Source organism: Ceratotherium simum, chromosome 23, assembly GCF_057802395.1.
Source record: "Ceratotherium simum simum isolate JZ-2026a chromosome 23, ASM5780239v1, whole genome shotgun sequence".
In the NCBI taxonomy this organism is placed as follows: domain Eukaryota; kingdom Metazoa; phylum Chordata; class Mammalia; order Perissodactyla; family Rhinocerotidae; genus Ceratotherium; species Ceratotherium simum.
The window spans coordinates 1,395,814-1,422,843 of NC_141922.1; the positions used below are offsets into that span (position 1 = coordinate 1,395,814).

Sequence of the window (27,030 nt, forward strand, 5' to 3'; positions counted from 1 at the left end):
TTTTCACAGTGTATCCCGAGCTGCACGAATCTGTGATGGGCTCTGGCAGCTTTTCTCCTAATTGCCCTTTCTGCATCAGCGGTGGAGTGATTAAGTGGCGGGGTGCGAGTGGGAGCATGTGGCAGCTCCAGCTCCTGCGGTGGAGTCTAGCAGCCTGTGGTGCGAGGTGTGAAAGTGGCCATGGCCCTTGAGCCCAGCCTGCTGAGGAGGAGGCTTTGGGAAGGGCTGTGGGCGCACAGTGGCTGGCAGCAAAGGGCCTGCCTGAGCTGGGCAGGGGTGGTGGGCCCCCCACAGCCCTTGTGAGAGCAAGCGAACCTACATCCCGTGGCAGCAGATTGTCCTGTAAGGCAGCATGTGTCTTCAGCAGTATGGGCGTTTCTCCCAACGGGAAGTCCCTGTGCCGGACATAGACCGCCTTCCCGACAGGGCGCTGGGAGGGGCGCCAGCCTGTTCGACCTGAGATGTCTTGTAGAGTGAAAGATGGCCTGTTTCAGGGGTGCCTCCATAGCAGTGCACCCCACCCGAGCCCACGTGCTGGGGCGCTGCAGGGAGGCTGCTTGCAGGGTCCGAGGTGCCCACCTGGCCCTGAATCGTCGTGGGCAGGGGGAGGTGTGCAGAGTGGGCGACGGGGCCAGGCCCAGGCGGGGTACATTGTTTGCTCTGTCCACCAGAGCGCTGGGCCTGGGGAGCAGACGTGGGAAATGCTGGGGTGACTGGGTGACCACGTGTAACTGATTTCTGGTCATCCTGGCCAGCGGTGCCCCGAGTGCCTCCTGCAGGTCTGTCCTGCTTGGTGCTGGGGAGCAGAGGCCTTAGTCCTGGGCCCCTCTGGGCAGGGCGCACAGCCAAGGGAAGAACATCCCTATGTCCCTCTCACTGCCAGGCCCGTGCCCCGCAGTGTCTGGACTTTGAGGATGATGGTCCATGCCTTGACGGCTGCCTGCCTGCACCTCTGCGGCCGTTGTCCCTAGAGGAGACACGCGAGTGCGGCGAGCTGAAGGCTGGCGTGGGACAGGCTCCTGTGGAGATCAGGGCAGGAAGGTTTAATGAGCCAAAGGAGATAGGACTTCAGTCAGGGAGAGTCACCCGTGGGTCCCCTGAGGTGCCGTGTGCAGCCATGGTCAGGGGGTGGTGGGTGTTGTAGGAACTCATGGCATCTGCAGAGGTTTGGGCTCTGCTGAGACAGGGGTCGTTACAGTGTATTTCAGGGTGGACTGCACCCCCGAGGGAAGGTGGCTGGGGGGACCGGTCACCTGGTTAGCACTGGAGAGACCTCAGGGACACACGCAGGGTGAGCACGTCTCCTCCAGCCTGACCCCCCTCCGTAGAAGCCTCCCACAGGATCTGTGGCCGCAGCTCCGAACTGCGGTGTCCGGTGCTGCCGCTGGTGAGTGTGGGGTGGCTGCGCTCTGTGCTGCTCACCTGCCTGCCCATCTGCCACCCTCCCCTCCCAGGGCCTGAACACAGACCCCTGAACGCTGCCAGGAGGTGTGCTGTTTCCCTCCTCCCAGGCCAGCTGTTTGCAGCGGAGGCTGAGAGCCTGCCGCCTCGTGGGGCTGACCCATCCGCTCACTTACAGCTGTGTGGAGGTGGCCCTGTGCATGTGCAGGGGGGACAGCGTGGGGATAAACCTGGTGGCTGGCCACTGGCTTCATCTCTCTCTGGTGGCTGGCCAGTGGCTTCATCTATCTCTGATTACGGGGGTGGGGACAGGGCAGGGCCCTCGTGTTAAAGTAGGGGATTGTGGGGCAGGAGGATGAGGGCAGGGATGAGCAGCTCCCCACTCAGGCCTGAGTCTGGGGTGAGGAGTGAGCAGGCCCCAAAGTGGGCTGTATGAGCTGCCTCTCCATGGGCCCCTCCCCCACAGGACAAGAGACCCACCAGCTTCAGCCAGGCAGGGCCTGGCAGTGGTGTTTGCTGCGGACCTCCTACCTCCCCATCACCCCACCCCAGGGGATGCATTGCTGGCCAGGGGCCTGGGGTGTCTGGGGAAGGGAGCTTACCTCACTGTGTCTGTAAGAGGTGGAAAGGCAGGCTGGGGTGCGGTGGGAACCCTAACTCCCCAGCCCTGGCCTGCCTCAGAATCTGGGGAGAATAAGAAAAGGAAGCTTGCTGTGTGCCGATGCTCCACTTGAGATGGGAGATCTGGGGGTTCACTGCCACCTGCCCATGGCCCCACCAACTCCCAGTGTGTCTGGGGTGAGCCCCGCTGAAGCCCATGGCTGTCCAGCAAATCACTTATGCTGTGTGTTGCATCACTGTTCAGTCTGCACCCGCATGGAGGTCTGGAATGTTGAAATGGGGCACAGGCTGGACCCCAGGCCACTGCCATGCCTGGCCTTCCCTGTGGCTCCTGGGTCCTGCTCTGCTCAGGCACCCCAGCTGCCCCTCCAGACTGCAGTGCGGTGGGTGTGTGGGCGGGCACTGTAACCTAAGAGCGTCAGCACCGAGCAGGGCAGCCTGCGGCCCGGGCCCTCTCTGAGGAGTCTCTTCTGTTCCTTCTTTTTTTTATTTATTTATTTATTTATTTTTTTATTATTTATTCATTTTTTTCCCCCCAAAGCCCCAGTAGACAGTTGTATGTCATAGGTTCACATCCTTCTAGTTGCTGTACGTGGGACCCGGCCTCGCGTTGGACGGAGAAGTGGTGCCCTGGGGCGCGCCCGGGATCCGAACCCGGGCCGCCAGCATCAGAGCGCGCACACTTAACCGCTAAGCCACGGAGCCGGCCCTCATCTGTTCCTTCTGTTCCTTCTGTTGAAAAGTTTCTCAGAGCTCCCTTCTCCCCACCGGCCCCCGGGTGTGTGTGCGCATTGGGTGTGGCAGTCCCTGTGTAAGAGGTCAGGACCCCAGCTCCTGTGAGAAGGCTGTGGAGACTAATTAGTGGAGCTGCAGCTGTTAGGGGGCCTGTTTGGGGGGCAGCATGTAGCAGCGAATCCACCAGCCTGTCCCTGCAGCAGTCTGAGGGCAGCCCCCCAGGCTGAGGGGCCTGAGGTTGGGCAGCCTCTGAAATAGGCCACTGCCTGTCCTACCCACCCTCCCTGCCGATGCTGGCCCCGTGCCCAGAGCCCCTCCTCAGATCTCCACACGCTCCCTGGCCTCTCCCCTCCTTCTCCCCTCTCCTCTCCCCTCCTTCTCCCCTCTCCTCTCTCCTCCTTCTCCCCTCTCCTCTCCCCTCTTCTCCCCCGCTCCATACCCTCTTCCCTCCCTGCTGCATCCCCACCACTCGCATCTTTCTCGCCCACAGAAGGCGAGGCCCCCTCATCTTCAGGAGAGCCCCAGCCCCCACAGGCAGGTTGGGCTGCGTTGAGTTCCCTTTCTCACTGTCCCGACTGCTCCCTGGTTTACACTGGCCCCGGCAGGGCCCCTTCACTGGCTGTGTGCCTGGGAGCTATCACTGAGGCAGGCGTTGCTGCTGGCTTGGCAGCTGCACCTTGTGCTGGGGCTGAGGACCTGAAAGAGGGGAAGATGGGCCATTCTTCAGGCCACGTGCCAGCCTGGTGCCACCAGTGCAACTCCAGTAGAGGCCAGCCGTGCCCCTGCCCCGTTGTCTGCATTGGGCTGAGGGTAGGAGAGGCCCTTGTCACCTTCTCGGGCCAGGTCTGTTCTGCCCCCTCGGTGCCTCTTCTCTGCCTGGCAGTCCTCAGGTGCATGTGTGAGAGAGCACGAGCAAGCATAGAAACGCCTCCTTGAAGCTGTAATGTGAACTAGAACGTTCCTGAAAGTGTGGCTTCCACATTGCCATCTCCAGCTACCTTGGCAGGCCAGTCTCTGGCCCCCGAGGAGGCTCTCAGGGTGAGTGAGGCCAGGGTACACCCAGCACCTGGGGGCTCCCCCCATGGCCCACTCACTGCCCCTGCGCTGCAGCCCTGCCCCTCCGGCCACAAAAAAAGCCAGGGGTGGCCTAGAGGGAAACCGGTGAATGGCCAGGAGAGTCGGGGCAGCCTGGGCTGAGTGAGGGGGACACGTAGTTTTCTCTCAGCAGCTGCCGCTGTTTACGGAGGGGTTACTTCTCTTGAAAGCTTCTGTCTCTGGCCCTGACTCAGAGGAAGCGGGGGAGGGATCCCGCCAGAAGGCCAGGCTGTGGTGAGCAGGATGTTCTGACCTTGCAAGAGCTGCCAGTTTTGGGCCACATGGTGGAGCTGGGACCACAGGCCACCTGGCAGCCACCCAGCCCCGTGAAATCCAGCCAGGCCCTGCCTGTGTGATGTCAGGCTGCAGGGAGGGCCCTGGGGCCTGGCTGGGTGGCACTCCTGGAGCTGTGGTTCTCTGGGGCAGCTGAGGCCCAGTGTCCGTTATACATCTGTGGGGCTGTACTCTCCACCCTGGGGGGCGGGGGTGGGCCTGCTGTGTCTGCTGGGGAGAGCCTCGCCTCTATGTGCTTCCACCCCTGTGGGAGAGGATAGGGTGCCCTGGGGGTCAGCAGGGAGCATGCAGGCTCTGTTGGTGCCCGTCCTGTCACAGCCTGGCAGGCTGGTGGCTGGTGTGGCTGCATTGGCTCCACTGTTAGATCACTGTTAGCACCCATGGGGAGGACAGGGTGTGTTCTGCACTCCCCCTCCCCCCACAGTATCAGTGGTTGTCAGGCCTCTGGCCAGTAGAGGGACATGCCCCTTTCCCGTCTCTCACAGCTTGGAATGTGGGTGTCTGCCCACCTGGGAGTGGTGTGTGCTTTCCAGCACTTTCCCACTCATCCAGAAGTCCCCCCAGCAGAAGCTGCCAGGGCAGGGTGGGTGGGCCTTCGCTTCACAGGCCAGGTCCTGTCCCTCGGCTGGGCTGGCCCCGCTTGTGTGTGGGCCCTGGTACTGTTGGTGGAGTGTGGACGCAGCCCCTCGCCTCTCTCTGGTGTACTTGGGAGCTCCCGTTGCTCTCCAGGGCCTCTGGCCTTCTGGGATTCAGTCTGGCTGGGGGAGCAAACACCCCTGCACCTTCCAAACCATCTTCTCTGGCCCTCCTGACCGTCTCTGGGCCAGGCCTTCAGATGGAAGGGGGCACAGAGATTGCAGAGGCCTGGCTATCTTGTGAGGGCAGAGACCACATGCCAGCAGGCCCAGGGTGGGTTTAGGTGTTGGCTGGCGCCTGGTCCTGCCTAGGCAGTCAGAGGGCCGAGGGCTTGGGCCACTGTACTGACCTGGGCTTGTCAGTCTCAGCCTTAGCGTAGGTGGGGAGGGCTCGGGGTGAGGTCTCAGCCTGCACCAGGGCCTCTCCCGCTAGGCTAGCTTCACGTCCTGTCCCCTGGCATGTGCGGGGAGCTGGGCCGAGCACTGTCCCAGGGAGGGGGTGCCATGGCGGGCAGCCCCTTCCTCTGTGGTTGGTCCTGCCTGAGTCGCAGGGAGGACGGGGCTACCAGCACTGGGCCCTGCCAGGCAGGGAGACCTGCAGTGGGGTGGAGGGAGAGCACTTGGCATCGAGCAGGCAGGACTATGGGGTCATCTTGGCCTCTAGATGCCCGGCACAGAGCAGAGCCATCTCCAGAGGAGTTTATGTGCTTCCTGTGGTGGTGGCCCTCCAGCACCTGGGCGTCGGGTGAGAAGCCCTTGCCGAAGCCAGATGCTGGTGAGGACCCTTTGGGTCTTCAGGACTGCTGCCACTGCCTTGTCTGATGTGCACCCAGGGGGATCCTCCCTTCCTGGGAAGAGCTGGAGGTGGGGCTCGCCATGCTCTCTGCCGTTTCCCCAGTGCCTGGGATGGGCTCAGCACACAGCGGGGCTCACCAGATATCTGTTGAAGGAATGAATGAGCGAATTCCTTCCAGAATGTTTGAGGGAACTGCTAGGGTTGGTACCCCCCCTGGGGTACCAAAGAATGTCGTTTCTTTGGCCCTCTGGCCCATAGCTTTCATTGAGCGTGGAGGTCCAGTTCCTTCTCTGGCCTCTTTTGTTGTCTGCAGTTGCTTTTAAAACTCTTTATTTTCACTGTTGTGTTTTTAAGCTTTTTCATGTCCCTGGTCACTTGATTCCATGTAAGTAGTAGGTGGACCACAGGCCACAAAAGCAAAAGGCTGTGAGATGGCTGACCTGGCTTGGTGTCTGGCTGTAGACCACTGACCGCCGAGCATCACAAACTGTTGGTGTGAATCCAGTGAGTGGGACTGGGGTTGGTCCTAGTGTTCTGGATCCAGAGGGCCGCAAGCCAGCAGGAGCAGCCAGTTGGCCGCAGGAGAGCTGAGGGGTCCCGAGGGTCAGGGCTGGGCTCTGAGCACAGGAGGGCACAGGCCCCCGAGGTCGTGGGCTCTGTCTCCTCGAGGCCCGAGCTGACAGACGCTGGCCACGCCCTGCACAAGCACCTGCATGCCCTCACCTGCATGGCCCTGGAGCGCGCATGTCAATCCATGTACAACCCATGTGCTGTCCTGGACCCCCTTCATGTCTGCCAGGGTGCTGGGGCCCAGCCGGGCTGTGGGTTTAGCCTTTGTCCTGTGTAAGAGACGGATGTGAAGTGACCAGGGCCGGAATGAAAGCAGACAGGTTAAGGAACGCCGAGTGCTGGGACATCCTCTCTTAGCTGCTCTGGCCGAGGTGAGACAGGGTACTGGGGATATGGCAGGCCTTGGGGTTTCGGGACCGACAGGATGTGGCCCCAAGCTAGTAGGGGCTGCCTAGGGGAGGAGGCTAGCACCAGCTTTGCATCTGGACAAACCTGGGTCAAGGTGGACATGGTGGACACTGCTCACCAGCACGCTCCGCTGAGTAGCTCTTGGCCCTTCTCTGTGAAGGAGGGTCTCGGGAGGGTGAGCTGTCTGCATGGCACCGAGTCCCCACCCTCACTTGGAGCTCATGGCCTGGGGATGCGGCTTCCGCCTGCTCCAGTGTGCCCTGACTGGTGTGTTTGCCCTCTGCCGGGATCCCTAGCTGCCCTCCGCGCCGTCAGCTCTGCCTTCCAGGGTGCGCCTCCTGACTTTGAGGATGTGCTGGGGCTCCCTGACCCCTGGGCCAAATGCCTGCAGGCGGGGCAAGTGGTGGGAGGTGCTCGCTTTCCCCTCTTCTGTTCTGTAGAGCGATGGTTAAAAGGGGACAGAAGACCCACCCCCATAATCTATAGCGACTGTCACGGAGCAAACTACTCCCATTTCATACAGGCGGGTCAGGTGTCGGCGCGCGATCGATGGCTCGCACACAATAATTATAGGAACTAGCGGCTTGTGTTGCTTGAGTGAGCTTAGGAAGAGTGGAGTCTCAATCTTTCCTCTAATAGGGCCCTGACAGTCAGCATCGGCTTCGGTGCTGCGTCTTGAGCTGACAGTGTTGTCATTAAACATCAGGTAGTGGGGGACAACAGAGAACACGGCCCGCTGGGGGACAGGTGGCTGAGAGGCTTGTCTGTCATCACCAAGCTGCCCACGCTCCTCAGGCTGCAGTGCCGATGGCTGCTCGATGACGTATGGCCATCGAGCTGTGGCTGTGATTTGCCTATCCGTAGATGTTTGTCAGAGGCCGATCCCTGGCTCAGACACCGGTGCTGCGGGAAGGCCCTGAGGAGCACCTGTGGGCCACGGGGTGCAGTTGGGAAACGGCAGTGCCTGTCCTGTCGTGTGGGCCGCTGCCCTCATCCTCTCGAGGAGTTGCTGAACGGGATCAGCCTGGGCCGGGACCCTGATTAGACCCCTCTTCTCCCAGGTCCTGGGGTCCTCCCGAGCCTCTGTTGAGGAGGTATGCACACTGTGTGTGCGTGTGCCTGAGTGTGAGTACGCACGTGTGTGTGTGCACTCTTGCACAAGCATGTGTCCAGCCATTTTCCTGACACCTGCCCCGTGCTGATTCTGGCCGGGAACTCAGAGGCATGCCCCTGTGGCCACCTGCGTGAGGGACTCTGGCAGGGCCTTTCTGTGGCTGGCCTGTGAGTGGAGGGGAGGAGGCCAAGCGGCCGGAGCTATTGCGGAGGGGCCTGCAGGAGCGCTGGCCTCCGGGGGCCTTGGGGCACAGAGCTGGGGCCTCCTGGGTGCCTGGGAGGGGCCTCCGGCTGCCCTGTCACCTCGCTGTGGCCCCTGCCGGAGACGAGGGCCAAGCTGTCTGATTGCAGTAGGGCTTTTCCGGCCTCTGAAGTGCTAGGAACCATCAAGTGCGAGAAAAGTGGAGTGATTTATTAGACTCATAAAAATTCATACTTTGCAGTTCCAGTCATCCCACGTCTGAAGCTTGTTAGAGTGCTGGCCCTGGCAGCTCCTGCTGCGCGACCGTGGGGACGGGGCATTCCCGCCTCCTGCCTCCGCCACCAGTGTGGCTCATTTGGAGAAATGTGGCACATGAATAACTGCTCACGGGGTGGGGGTTTGTTGTAATATCACGATTGCGTTCTCACGCATGGGAGCAGAAGGGCCGAGCCCTGTCACTTGCATGCTCTCTACACCTTTGGAGCCTGGGCTGGGACCAGCCAGGGGTGGCTGGGTGCCAGGTCACCAAATGCAGTGGGCCCAGGGCTGGTGCCAGGTGACCAGTGCACCTGTGTGAGAGTACAGATAGAGGTCTGCAGGGGCAGGTGGATGTCTGGGGCGCACATGGAGGTCTGCAGGCATGTTTCTAGCAGCCTGCGAGATGGAGTGGTGTGTGCCTCCTGCTGCTGTTTTCCATGCTAGTGTCAGAGGGAGTCAGGCCCCTCTTCCACCCTTCCTGAGAGACCCCTGGGCAGAGGCCCCTTGGTCCAGCACCCACCTGGCTCAGCCTGGGCTCTGTCCTACTGGGCATCGTGGGCAGGTCACTTTCCTTCCCTAGGCCTCAGTCTTCCCATCTGTGCACTGAGGGGCCGACGTGCCCCATCACCGCTGCTATGTGGCATTCATTGTGGGTTCTTTGTGGATGGGAGGAGGGGACAGAAGTTCCCCACTTCTCCTGACAAGGATGTTCCATTAGAGCTGGCCAGAGCCAACCCTCCCTGGGTCCTCCCCTCCAAACAGTGGAGGGGCCTGAAGGTGTGGGCTCTGGGAGAAGACGAGCCCCTCATGGCACCTGTTTCCATCAGCTTCCATCCGCCTCCTTGCAGGCAGTGCAGGGGCCCCACAGCCGGCTAGTACCTGCCATCGTGGCCACCTGCAGAGAGCTGGCATCTAGATGATGGGCAAGAAGTGGTGCTCATTGGTGCTAATCTCGCGCATCCCCTCCCTGAGCCCCAGGGGGCCATACTGCTGACCGCCGTGATAGTGTGCTTCCAGGCAGTGTGTGGGGGGCATGTCAGCTGCAGTTCTTCTCTGTGTCTCTTAGGGAAGAGCAGCTGGGAATGGCCTGGCGGGGGTCTCGGAGTAGCGGCAGGAGGGCCCAGGCCTAGACCTGACCCTCATGTCTCCTTGTGGGGGAGCCTGGGGGCGTTTGCTAAGTCTGGGGCATTGGAGGGGCCGGGGAAGTTCCCTGAGCCCCCCAGAGTCCAGGTGAGGGGTGTGTGTCTACGGGATGGTGGGGCCTCATCTCACAAGAGCAGGCACCTCGTACAGTGGCAGATACTGTGGCTGAGCCTGGCTGCAGATAGGCCTAGATAAGTGGGCAGGAGATTGTGGACGAGGTCCCTTGCTTTGGGCTCTGGCTCTCCTTCCCTGCTCCTGGGGCCCCAGGTCTCCAGGGCTGGGAGGCTCAGACACCACCTGGTAGGCCCTGGGCAGCACTTGAGAGCACTTCACACATGTAGTGAGATGTAGATGTAGACCCGAGCGTCCCACTCACCGCACTAAGTGTGCACGGACCACATGCTCTAAGTAAAAGGCGAAGATAGCAGGCTGGGAGAAAAACTAAATCCGACTATGCGCTATTTTTTAACATCAGGACCCAGAAAGGTGGAGAGTAACAGGTTGGCCGAGTTCACCATGCCAGCACTGTCCACAGTGAAGCTGGCGTCACCACACTAGGGATAGAGAATGTAGATTTTAAGGTCACAGGTCATTCAAGAGACCAAGAGGAAAGCCTCACAACTAGGAGAGGTTCCAGCCACCAGGGCGAGATGATGGACAGAAGGCGGTCCCCTGATAATGGCCTGCCGGGCTCTGGGGCTCTGCCTGGCTTCGCTCCTGGCCCTGGCCCTTCAGCATGGTGGGCTCTTGGGCATGTCATCCCACCTGACCCCATTTCCCTTGTACACTGGGGATACTCACCCAGCTCACCTCTGGGGCGGAGGGAGGATGAAGTGAGATGTGTTGTGGGGCCAGGGTAGGGGCTGCTGTCACCTATCCACCACCTGCCTCCTGGGGACTCCTGGACAAGGCTCAGAGCCCCAGGATCAGGACACCCTCTCTGAGTGTCTGCTGCCCACCCAGCCGAGTCCTCTGGGGAGCACCCCTCTGGGAGTTGCTCTGTCCATGCAGCCTCCCTTAGCAAGCGTCTCGCTCAAGAACTGGCCACAGATCCTGGCCAGGGTGAGCCCAGACCAGGCAGAGAGCCATGTGGTGGGCTCAGGCTGATTGTCTGTTTCTTCTAGAGGGTTGGCTGCCCACTGGGCCAAAGAGGCAGAAATCCTGAGGGGCTGTGTCTTCTGAGTTGAGCACAAGCTCCTTCCTCTCCTTCCTCTTCCGAATGGAGCCCAGTTCACCCAGTGGGCATCCACATCAACCTTGGTCCCACTACAGTGATGTCCCCAGTGAAGCGGGCCCCTGCCCTGGTGGGCCTTGCCCATACCCCCACGCACTGGCTGGGGAGCAGGCTGAGTGCCCTGGTCTGTGAGGAGAGCCCAGTGGACTTCCTGGGGTTGAGCGTTCGCCCCTCTGAGTAGCTCACCTGCCCACCTGGGGCCCTTTGCTGAAGCTTCCCCACATGGTGGGGTTAGGGGACAGGGAGGGAGAGGGATAGTCCAACCCAGTGGAGAGAGATGGCCAGGTTGTCCCTCAGCCTCCTGGTGGGACCCTACTGCCTACTCTAAGGGGGACAGGTAGTGTGGCCTCATGGCCCTACCTCACCAATGTGGGCAGAACTTGGGCTGTTGGTGCCCTTCCCCCAGGTACCAAGGCTGGATCCCATTCCAGCTGCTAATTCCCCAGCAGTATGGGGACAGGGGAACGTCTGGCGTCCCCAGCCATGCTTGTAGACGCGTCCAGCCTGGCTCAACGCAGAACTGAAGGACCTGGAGGTCGTGGTGGTGTGGTGCCAGCATGCAAGTCCCAGCCGGCCCTCTGGACCCGGAAAGTGGAGAGTAACAGGTTGGCCAAGTTCCGCATGCCAGCGCTGTCCACAATGAAGCTGGCATCACCACACTAGGGGTAGAGAAGGTAGATTTTAAGGTCAGAGGTCACAAGAGACCAAGAGGAAAGTCTCACAGCTGGGAGAGGTTCCGGCCACCAGGGCAAGATGACGGACAGAAGGCGGTGCCCTGATAACGGCCTGGTAGGCAGGCCGCTTGAGCGGTAAATGACCACACATGGTGTATGTGCATGCATCTGTGCCAGCGTGTGTGCATGCCTCTGTGAGTGTGTGTGCACATGTGTCTTGGGCAGAGCAGGCCCGGCCATATGGCGCAGCTGTAATCAGAGACTGTGAGGTGCAGAGTTGTTGGGGCAGGGCCGGGGGGCCAACAGAGAGTGTGCCTGGGGTGGGCGGTGGACTCCAGGCCAATTTTGCCTTGGTGGCTGCTGTAGAGACGAGAGAAACAGGCCTGAGCCCGGGGGAAGGAGCGAAGTGGAGACACAGGGAGAGTGCTCCTGGGGACCCACATCTGCAGCACCTGAGTACCGGAACCCACACCCCACTTGGCCTTCTTGCCAGCTGCTTCCTGCGAATGGCATGCGTCCATGCAGCCTCTCCTGGTGGCCCCTGGGGACTGCCCGCCCCTCCTCAGACTGCCTGGGCCCTTTTCACCGCCAATTCAGCTCTTACTTCACCGTTTCCAGGACTGTCGGGGTCAATGAGGGCACAGCTCAGATCTGGCCGACTTTTGGAACTGCCCTAATGGACGGGCAGTGTACAGAGAGGGAAGGCTCCCCTCACTGTGTGGGCTGAGGCTGAGCAGGGGTAGGGCCCATTCCATAGCCCCTCACCTGGGCCGGGCTGCGCTGTGGCTGGAGGTGCTGCTGGGCCACTGGGCCTTCTAGGAGGTTTTCCAGGCCCTGGCCCTGGGCTGCGAGATGTAGGGCCTCCGTGCTGCTGCCAGCAGAGCTTCCCCTGCCCCCGGAGCAGCGCTTTGCCTGCGACACCTTCGTTGGGAGACAGAATGTCTTGCTGATGTGGCTTTAGCTCCGGCTCCAGTAGTGGGCACTGCGGTTTCGCCAGGCCTGGGGCTGTGCAAACAGCTCAGATGTGCGTCAGGGTTTCAGATGCGAGAGCAACAGTAGCTGCTGTGGGCCTCTCTGTCCTGTTTACCTTTCTGTGGCCATTTGTCCAGGAGTGTGGCTCAGCTGTTGTTGGGAGCGGCTGCCTGGTGGAGCCGCGCTGCCGGGACTGCATGTTCGGCTCTGGCACATGGCTTCGTGTCCAGCGTGCAGCCCATCTGCAGCCAGGGGGAGAGCAGCCCCTGCGGGCACCTGCTGCCAACGAGAAGACCAGGAGCCTCTGGGCTGACCCACACCTCGCCTGCCCCCACCGCCCAGCACCAACAGCTCAGCCGCAGGGCTGGCTTTGTCGTCAGATGGGGTGGGAAGGTGAGGCCCTGGAGGGGCCTGCCCAGGTTGAGTCCCTCCCACTGGCTCTTTGGGGACCCTTCCCCAGCTCAGGCTCTGTGGGCTTCTCACTCCCCACCCGCTGTCTGGACCTGCCTGCCCTGCTCGGCGCAGCCTGTCCCCGTCCTCCTCCTGTCGTGGTGCAGAGTCTGGGAGCAAGGTGAGGCCTTCCCCGCGGGTGTGAGCCTGCTGCCAGCCTCGAGGCAGTGCGGGCAGGCCCAGACCCTGTGCTGGCCAGCCCCTCCCTGGGCTCCCAGCAGCCCCCCAGCCTGCCTCCCCACTTCTGCCAGGAGAAGCCAGGGCACCGGCTGCCTAGAGCTCTCCCCTGCTTCTCCCTGTCCTAGGGCCTGTGGCCATGCTGTTCCTTCTGCCTGGACCCCACCCGGGCCCCTCCTGTCCTCCAAGCCGGCAGTGTCTCTGCTGGGGGCACTTCCTGTGGGCCCCGCCCTCAGGGTGCACTGCACTGCTGAGTACTGTCCATTGTAATCACAACTCTAACCTGACGGTTAATCTGAGAGGTCTGCTCTCGAGGGAGAATGGGAGTGCTGAGGGAGGATGGGAGTGCTGTCAGGGCTTGCCTCCTGAGGCTGCGGGGTGGTCAGCGACAGTGCCCGAGGAAGAGGCCTTGCAGTGGAGGGCGGGAGGTAAGGGCGCTGTGGGCTGGCCCTTGGGAACTATGGGCATGCCCCCACCCCATCAGCTTTCAGGTTCCCGGGGACTCACAGGGGCCTCCTGTCCTCTCTCCAGGCCCTCTTTGTCCTGATTGCCCAGGGGGCATGAGCAGCCCCACCGGGAGGCGCCATCCTGCATCTGTGCCAGGGACGGAGCCAGGCCGGTGCCCGCGACTTGGCTCCCTCCCACCTCTGTCCCCTCTTACCTGCTTTCTGCCAGAACGGCCACTCCCATGGCTGAGATCACCGGGGCCGGATCCTGGGCAGGTCCAGAATTGGTGCCTCATCAAAAACTGGAATAACACTGAAAAAAAGACCTTTCAGACTGTGGAAATTGGGCAGAGCGAGTTTGGGTGTGTGAAGGTTGACTCAGCTGGCAGTGCCCACGGGCCCTGGTCAGGTGGGGGCCCTGGTGCCTGCCTGGTGTTGGGGGCCATCCCGGCCTGAGGGGAGGCAGGTGCTGGGGGGGCACTGACAGCTGAGGCTAGATGACGGGCCAGCAGGTACCCGAGCCTACCGGGAAGGAAGAATGGTTATGGGGCAGAAGAGCAGAAATCAATGGGGCTTCTGAAAATGCTGAGCCACGCTGCGACCATTTAGAGCTGTCTTTAGCTGGTGAAGGGTGTGGGCAGTTTGGAGATATTGAAGAAGTGTCAAGGTAGCTGTTGATAAAAAGCAGATTAGGCAATATTCAGAGGAAGTTGAATCATACCGAACTGGGGACGGGAAAGCCTGGACCGGCAGAAGGCCCTTGGCCCCTCAGCCGTCCCTGCCGGCCTCGTTCCCTGCCCTCAGCCTAAGGGGTCCCTCACCCACGCCACATTGCAGTGGCCCTGAGAGGTTGGGCATCCTTGCTGACCCCTCCTGCTCCCCCACCCGCGGGGCCTGCGGGCCTGGCTTGGTGCCCTCCTTCAGCAGCGTGGGTTGGTTTCTGGGGTGCCCAACAGGCAGATTGCAGTCTCCGTCTGTGGGCTCTGCCCAATCCTGCTCCGCTGGCGCAGCCGCCTTGTGTGGCTGATTTCAGTGAATTTCGTGTTCGGGCACTGTCACTGGCCTTGGCTCGGCTGTCCCTCCCCCTGCTGGAGAGAGGGCCGAGGCAGCCTCGCCCTTGGGCTGTGCCTTTACCAGCAGCACCCAGCTGTCTCCTCGTGCCTGCCTGGTCCTCAGAGGCTGCGGAAGAGGCTTCCGGAACAGGATGGGGAGCTCGGCTGTGGACAGTTCTGCCGTCTTCTTGTGGCCTCCTCAGCCGTTGCTCAGTCTGCGTGTTTCTGGAGGCCTCGGTGCCCATCTGTGGCCTGTTGCCGGGTGAGGCCCAGAGGCTGGCGGATGGGAAGCTGTAGGGCCTGGGGCATGGTCAAGGCTTGTCCCAGGTGGTGGGCCTTCTGGTCCCTGCTCCTTGGTGATGGGGGAGGTCCGCTTCACTGCCCGCCCCACCCTGGGTCTCTCCTGACAGAGCCTGTCGTGCCTCCCATCGCCATGCTGGGAGCTGGACTGACAGCTGGATGGCCACTGGGGACACTCACTTGGCCCCTGGGCTTGTCAGGCTCGTTTTGGGAGCAACCTTCTCTCTCCTGGTTGGTGGCCTCAGGGAGTTCTTTGCACAGAGTAGTAGTTCTGGTTTCATCTTCCCCTTATTCATTAAACAATTGTGAAATTAGCAACTCATCTTCTTCCTAGTTATTTCCCTTTGAAGTTCCATAAAAATCTGAACCCCCTCTCAACTCCCGCTCCACAATAGAACAGAGCGACAGCCGTGACCTCCGTTTGATTGGCTCTGCCGTCTGTGGTGGCTGAGGAGGCGGGGGCCAGGGGGAGCCAGGCACGGGAGTTGCTGCAGACAGAGCCAGGACGGGGGGCACAGCCCTCCACTTCTCTGTCATCCGCCAAGTGCTCTGGGGACCCAGCCATCCTACATTGCACAGGCCCCAAGAGGGGCTGGAGTGCTCCCTGCTTCTGCAGGTGGGGCACAGAGGACATGACGTGATGGGGTAGGAGGCAGACTGCATGGGCTCTGCTACCCTAAGGCCAGTCCCAGCCTCTCGGGGTCTCAGGGGCCTCCCTCGCCGACAGTGCACCTGTGCATGCAGCACCCGAGCTGGGCGCACAGGAAGGCTCCCAGTGCACTCCAGGGTCCCCCACCCCACCCACAGCCGAGGAGTGTGGGAGCAAGGAGAGGCGGCCCTAGCCCCCGGGCCAGCACTGTGTGTGGGAGCAAGGGCCCTGCTGATGGATGGGTTCATATCCCATTCAAATATGACGCCAGCAGTTTTTTTGGAGTTTGTCTTCCATTGCGGTAGTAAAGTTTTTAATTAGGAAAGCTAATGAGATCGATTAGTCATTAGAAGTGACCTCTGCACAGTGGGGCGGAGAGGGCTGTGTGTGTGGGCCTGATAACGCGGCGCCTGGGCATCGTTGGCAGTAAAGGCGCAAAGGGTTTGATTTGAGTGAAGTGTGCCACGGGGAACACATCGTGCGGAGAAAAAATTACAACCCTGGGAGTCTGTAATGAAGGGAATTAAACCAACATCCTATCTAAATAACATGATTATCTACACGAACCCTCAGCCAGCCGGGAGGAATGGGTGAGAGCACTGCCTGGTGGGCTGCTGCTGGGGCAGCCCTCCCAGCACTGCAGGGCGGGGCGCGGCCTGGGCGCCTGTGGCTTGGGGAGGGGGCGGCGGTGCCTCCAGGTCTGCCCATCCTGCCACTCTGCCTTTGTACCTGAAGTGAGGCCTGGGGAGGGGCCCTCCTCCCTCCTCCAACTTTGGTCCCTGTGTGTCATGCGTGGTCTTAGGAGGCCACGCTCCTGCGGCTCTTGGGGGCCACACTCCCATCTGTCCGCCCTGCTGAGCTTTCTGTGCCTCGGCACAGGCGCCCTGGACGCTGCTCTGTGGGGCCACTGTCAGGAGCGCTTTCATCGCCCTGTCTGAGCTGCCAATGGGGACCGAAGGTGGTCTGTGGGGGGTGGGGTGTGGGCTGGTGTGCCCTCCCTCTGTCTCTCAGGACTTCAGGGGTGGGGTCTAAGAGGTGATGACGTGCGGGAAGTGACTAGAGACCAGACTTTTAAAAGGGGGTCCGCTGTACTAAAAGGGGGTCTGCTTTATGACTGTGCATTTTCTCAGCAGTTCTGATTGGGCAATAATAAGTAAAATGCAGTTAATGAAAAAATAGACTTCACAATAGGCCTACATCCCACAGAAATGTGTTATAAATACCGATGCCTGTTAACAAGCAGGAATGAGGGCCAGGCCCAGAGGCGCTTGCTTAGCCTGGGCACTGTGTTTCTAGAATGCGGAGCCCAGTCTTGTGGCTGGGGGCTTCCTGGAGGAGGTGGTGTCTGCCAGACCAGGGAGTGGGGCAGGAGAAGGCGATGTGCATCTGGGTGATAGGAGTGGGGCTGGGCCGGGCCCGGGGGCTCCCTGTGCTCAGGATGAAGGTGACGAGGTTGGTGAAGAGGGGATTCAGCCCCAGCATGGCCCAGCCGACCTTCCCACCCTGCACAGTGGTGCCCCGAGCAGGGACCCAGGCTGCAGAGGCCCATGAGCAGGGAACAGATGGGTGAGAATGGGGCTGTGGGTGGGCGGGCCCTGGTGAAGGGGGATGGGCAGGTGGGCTGTCCAGTTACAGGGGTCCCCGGGAGCAGGGAACCTGGGACGGGCTCTGAGGCCATGAGGTCAGCTTCTGGCTTGGCGATAACTGAAAGGAATTCTCGTGTTTTGGAGCTCTTAGTTGGAAGAAGCTATTATTGACTTTTGTTGGTTTCTCTTTGCTTGTAAGACCTTGAAAATTCAATTCAACAAACATTTATTTATTGACGCCCACCGTATGCTAGGCTCTGCTCTACATCCCAAGGGTGGAGTGCCCAGAACTAAAGAGTCACTCCCGTTGGTCACTCAGCAGGAGCACGCATCCTGGCTGATGCGACAGCACCCCGTGGTTTCCCTGACTGCTTGGAGGTGCTGCCCTTGGAGGGAGGGAGGGAGAGGGACAGAGACAGAGACAGACAGAGAGAGAGGGAGAGGGTGGGAGGAGACCTGTCCTGTTGCCTGGACGTGCTGTAGCCCCCCTTGGTGGGCAGGTGCTGTGGGTCCCTGCCTTTCACAGGTGTCCCCTGCTCCCAGCACTCCCTGGGCTGCACAGCCCCACGTCCACCCTGATGCCAGGCAGGTGCATGGAGCCTGCATGTCCCCCTCGGTCTGGCAGCAGGTACAGACCCTCTGGGGTGGGGGCTCTCGGGAGTGCTCTGAGGCCATGCTGTGTCCTGGCCTTCGTGTGGGTGGATGGGAGCCCTGGTAGAGGCTTTGGCACCCCAAGGACGGGTGGTAAGACCCCTGAGGGAGGGGCTCTTCCAACATCTGGACAACGAAGCGCAGTGCTGGCTGTGTGGGTGCAGTGGCTCCTGTGGGGCAGGCTTGTCCTGCCTGCTCCTGAACAGGCATCCCCCAGGGTACAGTGGGTTCTGGTGGGCTGGACGAGCCTGAGAGGAGATATCTGGGCCGAGCTGCTGATTTGGGGAGGACCTACCCATGGGCTGGAGGTCTGTTGGGTTCAGGGTTCTGCAAGATGATTTTTAGTTAACTGTTAGTTACTGTTGCTGTGCGTGGACCAGTAACAGCTCCTTGTGGGCTGGTAATGGCGAGGTTCCCAGTCTGGGTCAGGAGTTTGTGGGTGCTGGGAGGATGCCTCCTTGGGGCCTAGGGGAGCAGGCACAGGTCAGAGCGCTGGTCTGTGCCGTCAGCAGAGTGAGGTGACTGGCCACAGCCAGGGCACCAAGCAGCTTGAGTGTGGAGTCCTGTGGGTCTAGTGCCACTGTGCACCTGCCCTGTTCCCTCTCCTGGGCTGTACTGAACACCGGGCAGCCTTCAGCAGAGGGTCAGCCTGTTCTTGCCCAGAGGCCCTGGGCCGGTCCTCTTGCTGAAGCTCCGGTGGTGCGAGCACGTGTGCCTTTTCCTGACACCCTGGTCTGGCACACACGACCTCTCGTCTCTGCCCGTCCTCCCCCACATGCTGCCCAGCTGTGGGTGTCGTGGTCAGTTCCTGGTTTGGGTGTCTCTCTGGGTGGGAACCCCGAGAAGCCCCCTGCTGCTGGGGTCACTGCGGCAGGTCGCCTTCCAAGCAGAGCCCTCAGGCACCATGCAGGCAGGTTGGGTGGGACCACAAAGAGGATCCTGTGGGGAGCCTGGGTCCCTGGCAGCCAGGGCCGTGAGGGGAGCTTCCCCGAGGGGCTGCCAGCCGCTGGGTCCGTGTGCCTGTGTTCTAGCGCTGCAGTGGCTTTAATTATCTGGGCAGTTAGAGCTGTATATTATGAAAAGTCGGGCAATTAGATGCCTTCCTCGAAGCTATGGAGAAATTGCTGGCCATCAAGTGGAAGGGAACTCGGGCAAAACAGATCCTGCTAATTGCATAAGACACTCAGCAAGAACGGGAGTGTGGTGTGTATCACCCTGCACAATGCTATGAAAACAGAGATGATTAAGTAGGCAAATCTACATGGGCACGCGGTGGGGGGTGCCCACAAAGTGGGTGTGGAGCACTCACCCCTAGCTTCCTGACCCACCCACAGGCCCCTCCTCACTGCCCACCTGGAGTTCTGGGGAGTTGGGGCCAGCCCTAAGTCTGGGGGCATTGGTACTATTCGTTGGGGGGGCACCGGCCTGTGATGTTCCCCATCAGCCGGCCCTGGGAAGCTCAGCTCCTGCTCACCCGCCGGTGTCACTCAGCATCCCCGGTGCCCTTCATCTCGAGACTCCGGGCCTGTGCCCAGTTCTCCTGGAGGCCATACTGGCTGGCTCCTGGAGCCCCAGGCTAGCAGACTCTCTGGGGATGTGTGTGTGCTGGTGGGGGCGCTGGAGCAAAGGTTAGAGGGAATCCCCACCGACCTCCACTGACTGCGTACATCTGGGTTTTCTCTGCAGCATCCGGTCTGCACACCCTGCGGACCCCTCCTGCCAGCAAAGTGATCAAGACCCGCTACCGCATCGTCAAGAAGACCTCGGTGTCTCCTCTCAACACGCCCCCGACCCCCTTGTCCCTGCCCTCCTGGCGGGCGCGGCGGCTCTCCTTGTCCAGGTAGGAGGCCCTTATCGAGGCTCCCATGGGCCTGGGGCCTGACTGGCCATGGGCAAGTGCTTGGTCTACAGTTTGTTAGCTGGAGAATGGGCTAATTTTTCTGTTCAGCAATTTCTGTATCACATATATGGCCAGCCCACCTGTGCCGCATGCAAACACAGACACACGCCCTCCCCTGTTATTAGCAAGCCGTTAGCTGGTGTGGGACGGCTGCTCCGCTGCTCAGACAGTTGGGGCCACACCCTGAGCCGTGCCTGGGCATCCCTCAGGGGGAAACATCTGATGAGAGAAGCTGGGCCCTGAGCTGCCCCTTCTGGAAGCTTGTGGGCCCATCTTGCCATCAATATATGGATTGTTAAGGGTGGTAGGTGAGGCTGCAGCCCTCCCCACACCGCTTGCACACAGGTCCGGCCGGCACCCCAAGCTCGGGGGCCTTGTTCCTTCTAGGCTGCTTCTGGCTGAGAGCATGCAGGATGGGGGAGCTCCACCTTCTTTTCTGGGTGCCCTGGGCCCAGAAGCAGGAAGATCTACAGCAGTTGGGGTGGCAGTGTTAGGAGGATGGAAGTTGGGGGCCCCTCTCTTGTGAGGCTGCTCAGCCTGAGGCCTCAGGAGGCCCAGTGTGGGGACCCTTCCTTCGATGAGGCAGGGAAATGGGTGACAGCCCTGGTGGGTGGGTGGCGGCAATCGGGCGGTGGCAGACCCCTTCCCTCTGTCCTGCAGCCCTGCCTCTGTGAGCCTGCCTGCTAGGGAAGCAGTGTGGGAGCCGCCTGGTCCAGTCTGGGCTTCCAGGTGGGCACTCCGGGGCACATGACCTCCAGATGGAGGCTGCGGGGCAGGGGCCATTGTGCCCTGAGGGGCTGGACCACAGGGCAGAGCCCCTATAGCCCCAGGCAGGAGTTGTCCTGCCAGCCCCCCCACGGGCCCCACCACCCTCTAGACAGTGGCTACCTGGCTCTGGGGCCGTGGGGAGAGGAGGTGTCATGGGAGTGTGCCAGGCAGTCAGCCTGCCCAGGCAGTCAGCGGCACCTGCTGCCCTCCTCCCTTACCGCTAGGCAGCGCTAAACTTGGCCCTACTGCTGACTTTTCTGGAGGCAATAGCTGGAAGTATATTTTAAATTAATTTTAGTGCACTTTTTGTAATATTTTTGTTTTAAATAGATTTATAAGCATCTTGGGGGCTATTTCTACAAATTTATGAAGATAATTTTCACTCTCTCGATAAGGTTAAATTTACACCTGCTATTTCCATATTAATTCACAGTGCTAAGTGGGTCTAATTTTCTTCCGTTCTCCTATCTGGTGAGCATGGCCTTTCCTAATGCAATTTCCCCCTCACTAAATCACTGTGATCGCAAGTCATGATCGAGCTAAATTAACTTAAATTAATTTACTTAATAAGAGCCCCAGATCATCATGAATGAGGTTCAGATTTATTGATTCTTGCTCCCGCCTCCCCCTCCTGCAGTCGACATTCAGGCCCCACGTTGGCAGCCCTGGCCAGGCCCCGCTTCTCCCATGGGCCTTGGCTGGGGGCTGGGGATGACTTTTGTCAGGGCAACACAGGCCTATCCCTCCCAGCCTCTGAGCGCCAAGGAGGCACCATGTTTGGGTCCAGTGGTGGTGAGTGGGTCCACACTGGTGTTAAGTGTGCTGGGCCCTGATGGGGTCACTGAGCAGAAACCGGTGCCAGGCCCGGTGGGGCAGGGCTCCTGGAGGAGGGAGGCCCTGGATGTGCCACGAGCCGCCTTGCACCTTCAGCCAGAGTGTCGAGCCCATTAGGCAGAGAGCAGCCCAGGCAGCCAAGGGACAGAGAATGTCCCCTCACCTCAGCTTGGGAGAGGAGGAGCGGGTGGGGGCTGAGAGAGGGTCTGTGTGGCGTGTGGGCAGGTGCGCCAGGTCCAATATCAGGTCAGGTGGACGGGGTGGGTGCCGTGGGCAGTGCTGGGAGTGGACAGGCCCAGACCCAGCTGCCAGCCCGGCACAGCCACCGCTCTTCCAAAGCTTCCCGTCCCAACGAAGGTGGTGCCCAGCTGCCATGCAGGGAGGGCCGTGGCTGTCTGGGAACCCTGGCACAGGGGCCCAACTGTGGGCTCGGTGGGCGGTAGCAGGGAGGGTGCTGTCCCCAGATGGCTCTGCGCAGCCCCTGCCCCAGGGCCATGCCAGGCACCAGATGGCTTGAGTCCTGCATCCCTGGCTTGTGCTTGATGGTAAGGGCTCCGAGGGCAGGTTCCTGGGCGCTCCAGGCTTCAGCACCCTCCCTGTGCATGGAGGCATGGCTAAGCCCACCCTCAGGATGCCCATGTATTAGCTGAGGGCTTGTCTGGGGGCTGTGCTCAGTGGGGCCTCCCTCTGCCCTGACTGCCTCACCACAAGCGTCTGGGACACACCCTAAACACAGAGCCGTAGACTTTTGGGGGGCCTGGCCCCTGGACTTGGGCTTGTGGGGTGGGGTGAGGTAGGGTGGGTGCCGAGGGCTGAGCGGCTCAGGAGGCCCTGGGAAATGGGGCTGTAAGGGGGCTGGGCTTCCTTGGCCCAAGGTCACCTGTGCCCTGGTGGCACTGCCTTCTCAGCCGAGGGGCCATCAGCCAGCTGCCCCGCCCGCTGTCGGCTGCGTACTCGTGGGCTCAGCTTGTTGAGGCAGCAGAAAGGGCCCGTTTCTGGGGCTGGCAGCCAGTCTGGTGCCCACTCACCTGCTGCCTTCAGCTCCATCAGTGCCAGGGGCTGTCTGCGTGTAGTTGTCAGGCCCCAAGGAAGCTCTGGGGTCAACTGACTTGGGCCACGGCGTTGACCTCTGCCCTGCACAGCTTCAGGTTCCTCAGCTCTCCCTGGGCACAAGGAGGGGTTGGGCTGGCAGCTGGACCCAGGCCGGGGTGGGCTAAGGGCTGCTGCGGTAATGAGAAAGCAGGGCTGTCCTGCCAGGCAGCTGGCCTGAGCCCAGGGACTGAGGGCTCTTCTTGGGCCTCCTGATCTGGATCCTCCTCAGAGGGAGGACACCCCTGGAGGGGCCAGCAGGCAGGCTGCAGCAGTCCTAGAATTCTCAGTGGGCAGAGTTGGGGGCTGGTGGACACAGGCAGGAGGTGAGGCAGGCATGGAGTGCCCCTGGACCCCACCCTCCTGCAGACACTCTGAGTGATGTTGTGGTCCCTGCAGAGAGGAAGCTGTGTGTGTTGCAGGGTGCTGCCATCCTGGGGGAGCCCCGGCAGGCAGGCGGTACACACCGAGTGACCCTGGCAAGTGGGAAGGTCTTAGGGCTCTGGGCAGGACCTCAGAGGCCCACAGGACTGTTGCCTGGAGAACAGCCTGGAGCAGCCAGGCGTCCCAAGCAGGGGCAGGGTCGGAACTTGGGGTCAGCGCAGTCCTGCACCTAGTGACTGGTGGCCTTAGCTCTCCATGGGCCAAGGGATGACGCACCCCCTCATGGCTGTAGGAGGTCGCTGCACTCAATCCTGCACCATGAGGGGCCTAAGGTTAGAAGCACTTCAGAGACAGCAGGTCCACTGCCACCCGTGTCCTGAGAGGGATGGGACGGGGCCCTGCCCAGGGTGCAGACGGGGAACCCTTTCCCCACTGACTGTAGCCGTCACTCCATGTCAGGGCCCCTTGCCTTTCCTGCTCTCACTACAGAGCTGGCGCCTCTCGGGAAAGGCATGTCGCCTTCGAATGCTCTACAATGCCCACCCCTTGCGCTGCTCCCTACTCGGCCCTGGGTTGGGTGGAAAGCAGCAAGCACTCCTGTCCCCTCCCTGCTCTGCTCGAGGGCAGGAGGCCCCCATCACCAGGCCGGTCCCTGGCATCTGGGGAGAAGGCAGAGACTGCAGGGTTCTTGGCCTGTTTCTCCCTCTGGAAGCCCACGTGCAGCACTGTGCCTAAGAGGTGTGGTGGGACCCCCTGGTAGCTGCTGTCCAGGGGCTAGGGTGCGCTTCTGCCTTGTGAGGTGGCTTTAATGTCTCTCTCTCCTGATTTAGACAGATACCTCCTCTCAGCCTCATGTTAGTTTGGGCCCAACATGTGGAAGCTGAGGGGCCACGTGACAGCCCCCGTTCACAGTGGGGGATCCAGGCATCCCCTTCCCCCACCAGCTCTCTCTGGCCTGGAGATGGAGGGAGGTGCCTGTGGTGAGGCCCCGACTCCAGAAATATCTGAGAGCAGGGTCAACTGGAAGTAGGTCAGTTAGCCCATTGGGTTCTGTCAGCTGCTCAGTGCTCATCTGAGTTGGGGCAGACAGAAGGTGGGAAACTACTGGGCAGCAGCTCCTGGACCCTGTGGGCACTGCGAGCCGGGGTGTCTGGGGATGGTCCTGCCCGTTGAGAGCCACAGGCAGGTGAAGTGGCTGCTGCCCTGGACAGGTAAGTGTGTGTGGAGGCCGGGGCAGGAGAGACACAGGGTGGGGGGATAGTGGGCCCCTCTCGGGAAGGACTCTCACCTTCGAGGGGGTGGCATCTGCAGCACCATGTCTATATTGCACCCTGGCTAGCAGACGCCTGGCTGCAGGGCCGCCTGGGCACAGGGGCAGTGGCTGATGGCCCTGGAGGCTGTGGGTGGATCAAGTCCAGGACCCACGGGAGGCCCGGCTGGGCCCTGAGGACTCCACACCACTGCTGTCCAGAACCAGCCCTGGGGCTCAGGGGTCCATGCAGGCCCAGGGTACCCCGGGTGGGCAGCAGAGGGTTCTGTGGAGCACTCCCCAGGGCCGAGCCTCCTGAGCAAAGATTTATTGTTTTTGTTCTGAGATTTGTGGGTTTGCCTGTGCCCTTGCCAGCTTCTAGTAAGTTCATTAATCTGAACTGAAGCTGAAATGTGACTTATATCCCTAAACAGCCTGTCACTTTTTTCTCTTTCCAAATTCATTTGACGTGAAAGTGCGAAATAAACAGAAGCTGCTGTGTTTAAGCAGATGAGTTTGGAGGCTGTTCCATCCTGACTACAAATGGTGCTGTCATAGGGGCTGCCTCTCCCTGGGCTGCCTTATTTTCTTTTATTTTTGTGTCTGTGCAGTAAATCTTAAGTAATCTCTGGGCACTCTGGGCAGTTTGATGAGGTTTGGGCTGCGATTTTGAAGGCTCTGAAATGCTTCTCTAAAGTGACGTCTCATTCAAGAGGAATTTAGCCCGAGGCTGGGCGGCGTCCCCTCGGGGGTGGCCACGGTCCTCACGTGCTCCCCTCACCCCCCACACTTGGGGTGCCACGAGTCTCCCTAATGAGCAGGTGCACCAGCACAGCCCCTCAGGCAGCCAGCTGTGCCTGGCACTGCCTCCTCTCTGCCTCCTAGTTCGTGGAGTGTCAGGCAGCTGGGGCCGCCGTAACAGAATGCTGCAGATCAGGTGGCTTCAACAACAGATGTTTGTTTGTCCCAGTTCTGGAGGCTGGAAGTCTGAGATCGCGGTGCCGGCATGGTTGGTGGGTTCCTCTTCCAAGCTGCAGACGGCCACTTTCTCACTGTGTCCTCACATGGTGGAGAGCGCACGAGCTCTGGAGTCTCCTTACTAGTCTCGTCATGGGGCCCCACCCTCACGACCTCATCTAATCCTAATCACCTCCAAAAGGCCCCACCTCCAAATACAATCCCCCTGGGGTTAGAGCTTCAGCATATGAACTGGGGGGACACAAAATTCATTCCATAGCAGGGAGTGCCCTGCTCATCCTCAGACCTGCCCTGACCAGGCCAGTGGAGCTGGGGTTCCCGCAGCCTCCTGACCTGCTCTGAAGGGTGTGGCAGTTCGAGGAACTCAGGGTGAATCCTTCTGTGAAAGCAGTGCTCTCTTCCACGTCGCTGCCATTGTGGCCAGATCCTGAACCCTTCTCTGTCTCTTTTTTTTTTTTTTTTTTAAGATTTTATTTATTTATTTATTTATTTTCCCCCCAAAGCCCCAGTAGATAGTTGCATGTCATAGCTGCACATCCTTCCAGTTGCTGCACATGGGACACGGCCCCAGCACGGCCGGAGAAGCGGCGCGTCAGCGCGCACCCGGGATCCGAACCCGGGCCGCCAGCAGCGGAGCGCGCACACCCAACCGCCAAGTCACGGGGCGGCCCCCCTTCTCTGTCTCTGCTGACAGCCCCGGCCTGGCAGTGTGCACAGAGGCCCCTCCCAGCTCAGCCCAGGCCGGGACCTGTTACGGGGCTAGGAGGGTACCTGGTGCTGGGTGGCAGGGCTCTCCCTGCACGAACCTGGGTACGGCCGTCCAATGCCAGGCACACGCTCCGCCCACAGTGCTGTCCTAGCAGAGAGGGGTCAGGAAGCAAGCAGACAAGCAAAGCAGGTACTCTTATGGAGGCGTGAGTGCTGGGAAGTGCTGAGACTCCATAGGGCGGATGGATCTGAGGGGGAGCCCAGAGAAGACCCCTTGGGGGTGGGGCCGGCGGGGTCATCTCAGGCCACGTTGCAAGGGCCTCTCTCGTGGGCCTGGGGAAGGAATGTCTGCTCTGAGGGCAGGGTCCACCCAGAGGGTACTGGTGAAGGTGGGACCTGGGCCCTGCTGCTGGACCAACGAGGGTGTGGGGGGAGTGTCAGGATGGGGGCTCCAGCCCTTCTTCCTGGTGGCCCCCTTCCCAGGCGAGGGGCAGGCACTACATCCCTCCTTTGCTGTGACCACTGTGTGTGGCCCCAGGACACATGCAGTAGCCAACCTTGACCTAGCTGGCATGTTCCTGGGGGTGCCTGCCTGCCTCCCACCTTCCCTCTGACTTGGAGCCTGGGAAGCCGTCTGCTGCGCCTGCCTCTGTCCACCCCTGTGCCCCTGGCTGCCCTGTGCTGGCTCTGCATTTGAGTAGCTCGTACCAACAGCCTGAGAAGGACGCAAGGCCAAACACAGCTCACACCGCCTGTGAAAGTGCTGAAGCGAGTGTGACCGACGGAGGAGCGGTTCTGTTACAAAGACGTGTCCATTTCCAGTGAGGAAGATGTGCTGGCCACTTTCACATGGACGCTGGCTGGGGTGCGGGGCCAGGATGCCCACTTGAGGCCCAGCCTGTTCCGTCTGCAGTGGACAGTCACGGCTGTCCTGGTTTTGTGTCAGAGCCTGGGGTGGCCTGGCCTGGACGTATCTGGGCTTCTGCCCACCTGGGTGTGCCCGGGGAAGGGAGAGGGCTTCTTCCCTGGGGGGAGAGTGGCTGGGGAGCAGGAGTCCTCTGACGTGTTCCGTGGGGCCCCACTGTGCCTGTTCTCAGCTGTGCATGGGGCTTTCGTCACCGGACTCGATGGCGCTGGGTGTGTGCCTGCATGTGCTTGCCTGGGCTATGTGTGTGTCTGACCCCAGGAATGGGCCTGCCCTGCAGAGGGGCCGCTGCTCACTCTTCTGCCCGATGACAACTGGAGACACCAGAGAGGCCGGAGTAGGAACATCACTATCCACGTTTGGGGTTCCTAGTACTGCTCAGGGTGGCCAGACTCAGGTAGCATAGGGAGCAGCTGCCAGGCTCCAGGGAGGGTGCTGTGCACAGGCCCAGAGGCCGGGCCTGCCAGGGTGATCTGGGCCACGCCAGCCCTCCCTGGCTTCCATTTCCTCACCTCAGGGTCAGCAGTCCCCTTATAGGGCAGTGGGGAAGGTGAGGTAAGCTGCCCACCTGGTGTGGACCAGGCAGTAGAGGCTATTGACACCTACATCAGAAGCTCTGGCTACGCAGTGACACTCGGTGCAAGGGGCTTCTGACCGCCCCGAGGGGGCTCCGGGCACTGTGCGCTCTGGAGATGGGCCTTCCACCTGGGCTAGAACTCGGGCTTGTTTGGGT

At 60.9% G+C, this 27,030-nt stretch overlaps 1 protein-coding gene across 5 annotated transcripts in view; it reads left to right on the forward strand.

Moving 5' to 3' along the window:
• ZC3H3 (zinc finger CCCH-type containing 3) overlaps nucleotides 1–27,030 on the forward strand; it is a 105,671-nt gene that overhangs the window by 24,259 nt on the left and 54,382 nt on the right. For all 5 annotated transcript variants that reach the window (XM_087447340.1, XM_087447343.1, XM_004443038.3 and 2 more), the window contains exon 4: nucleotides 19,149–19,302. In XM_087447340.1, the coding sequence (XP_087303466.1) occupies nucleotides 19,149–19,302 (154 nt within the window). The remainder of the gene's footprint in view (nucleotides 1–19,148; nucleotides 19,303–27,030) is intronic.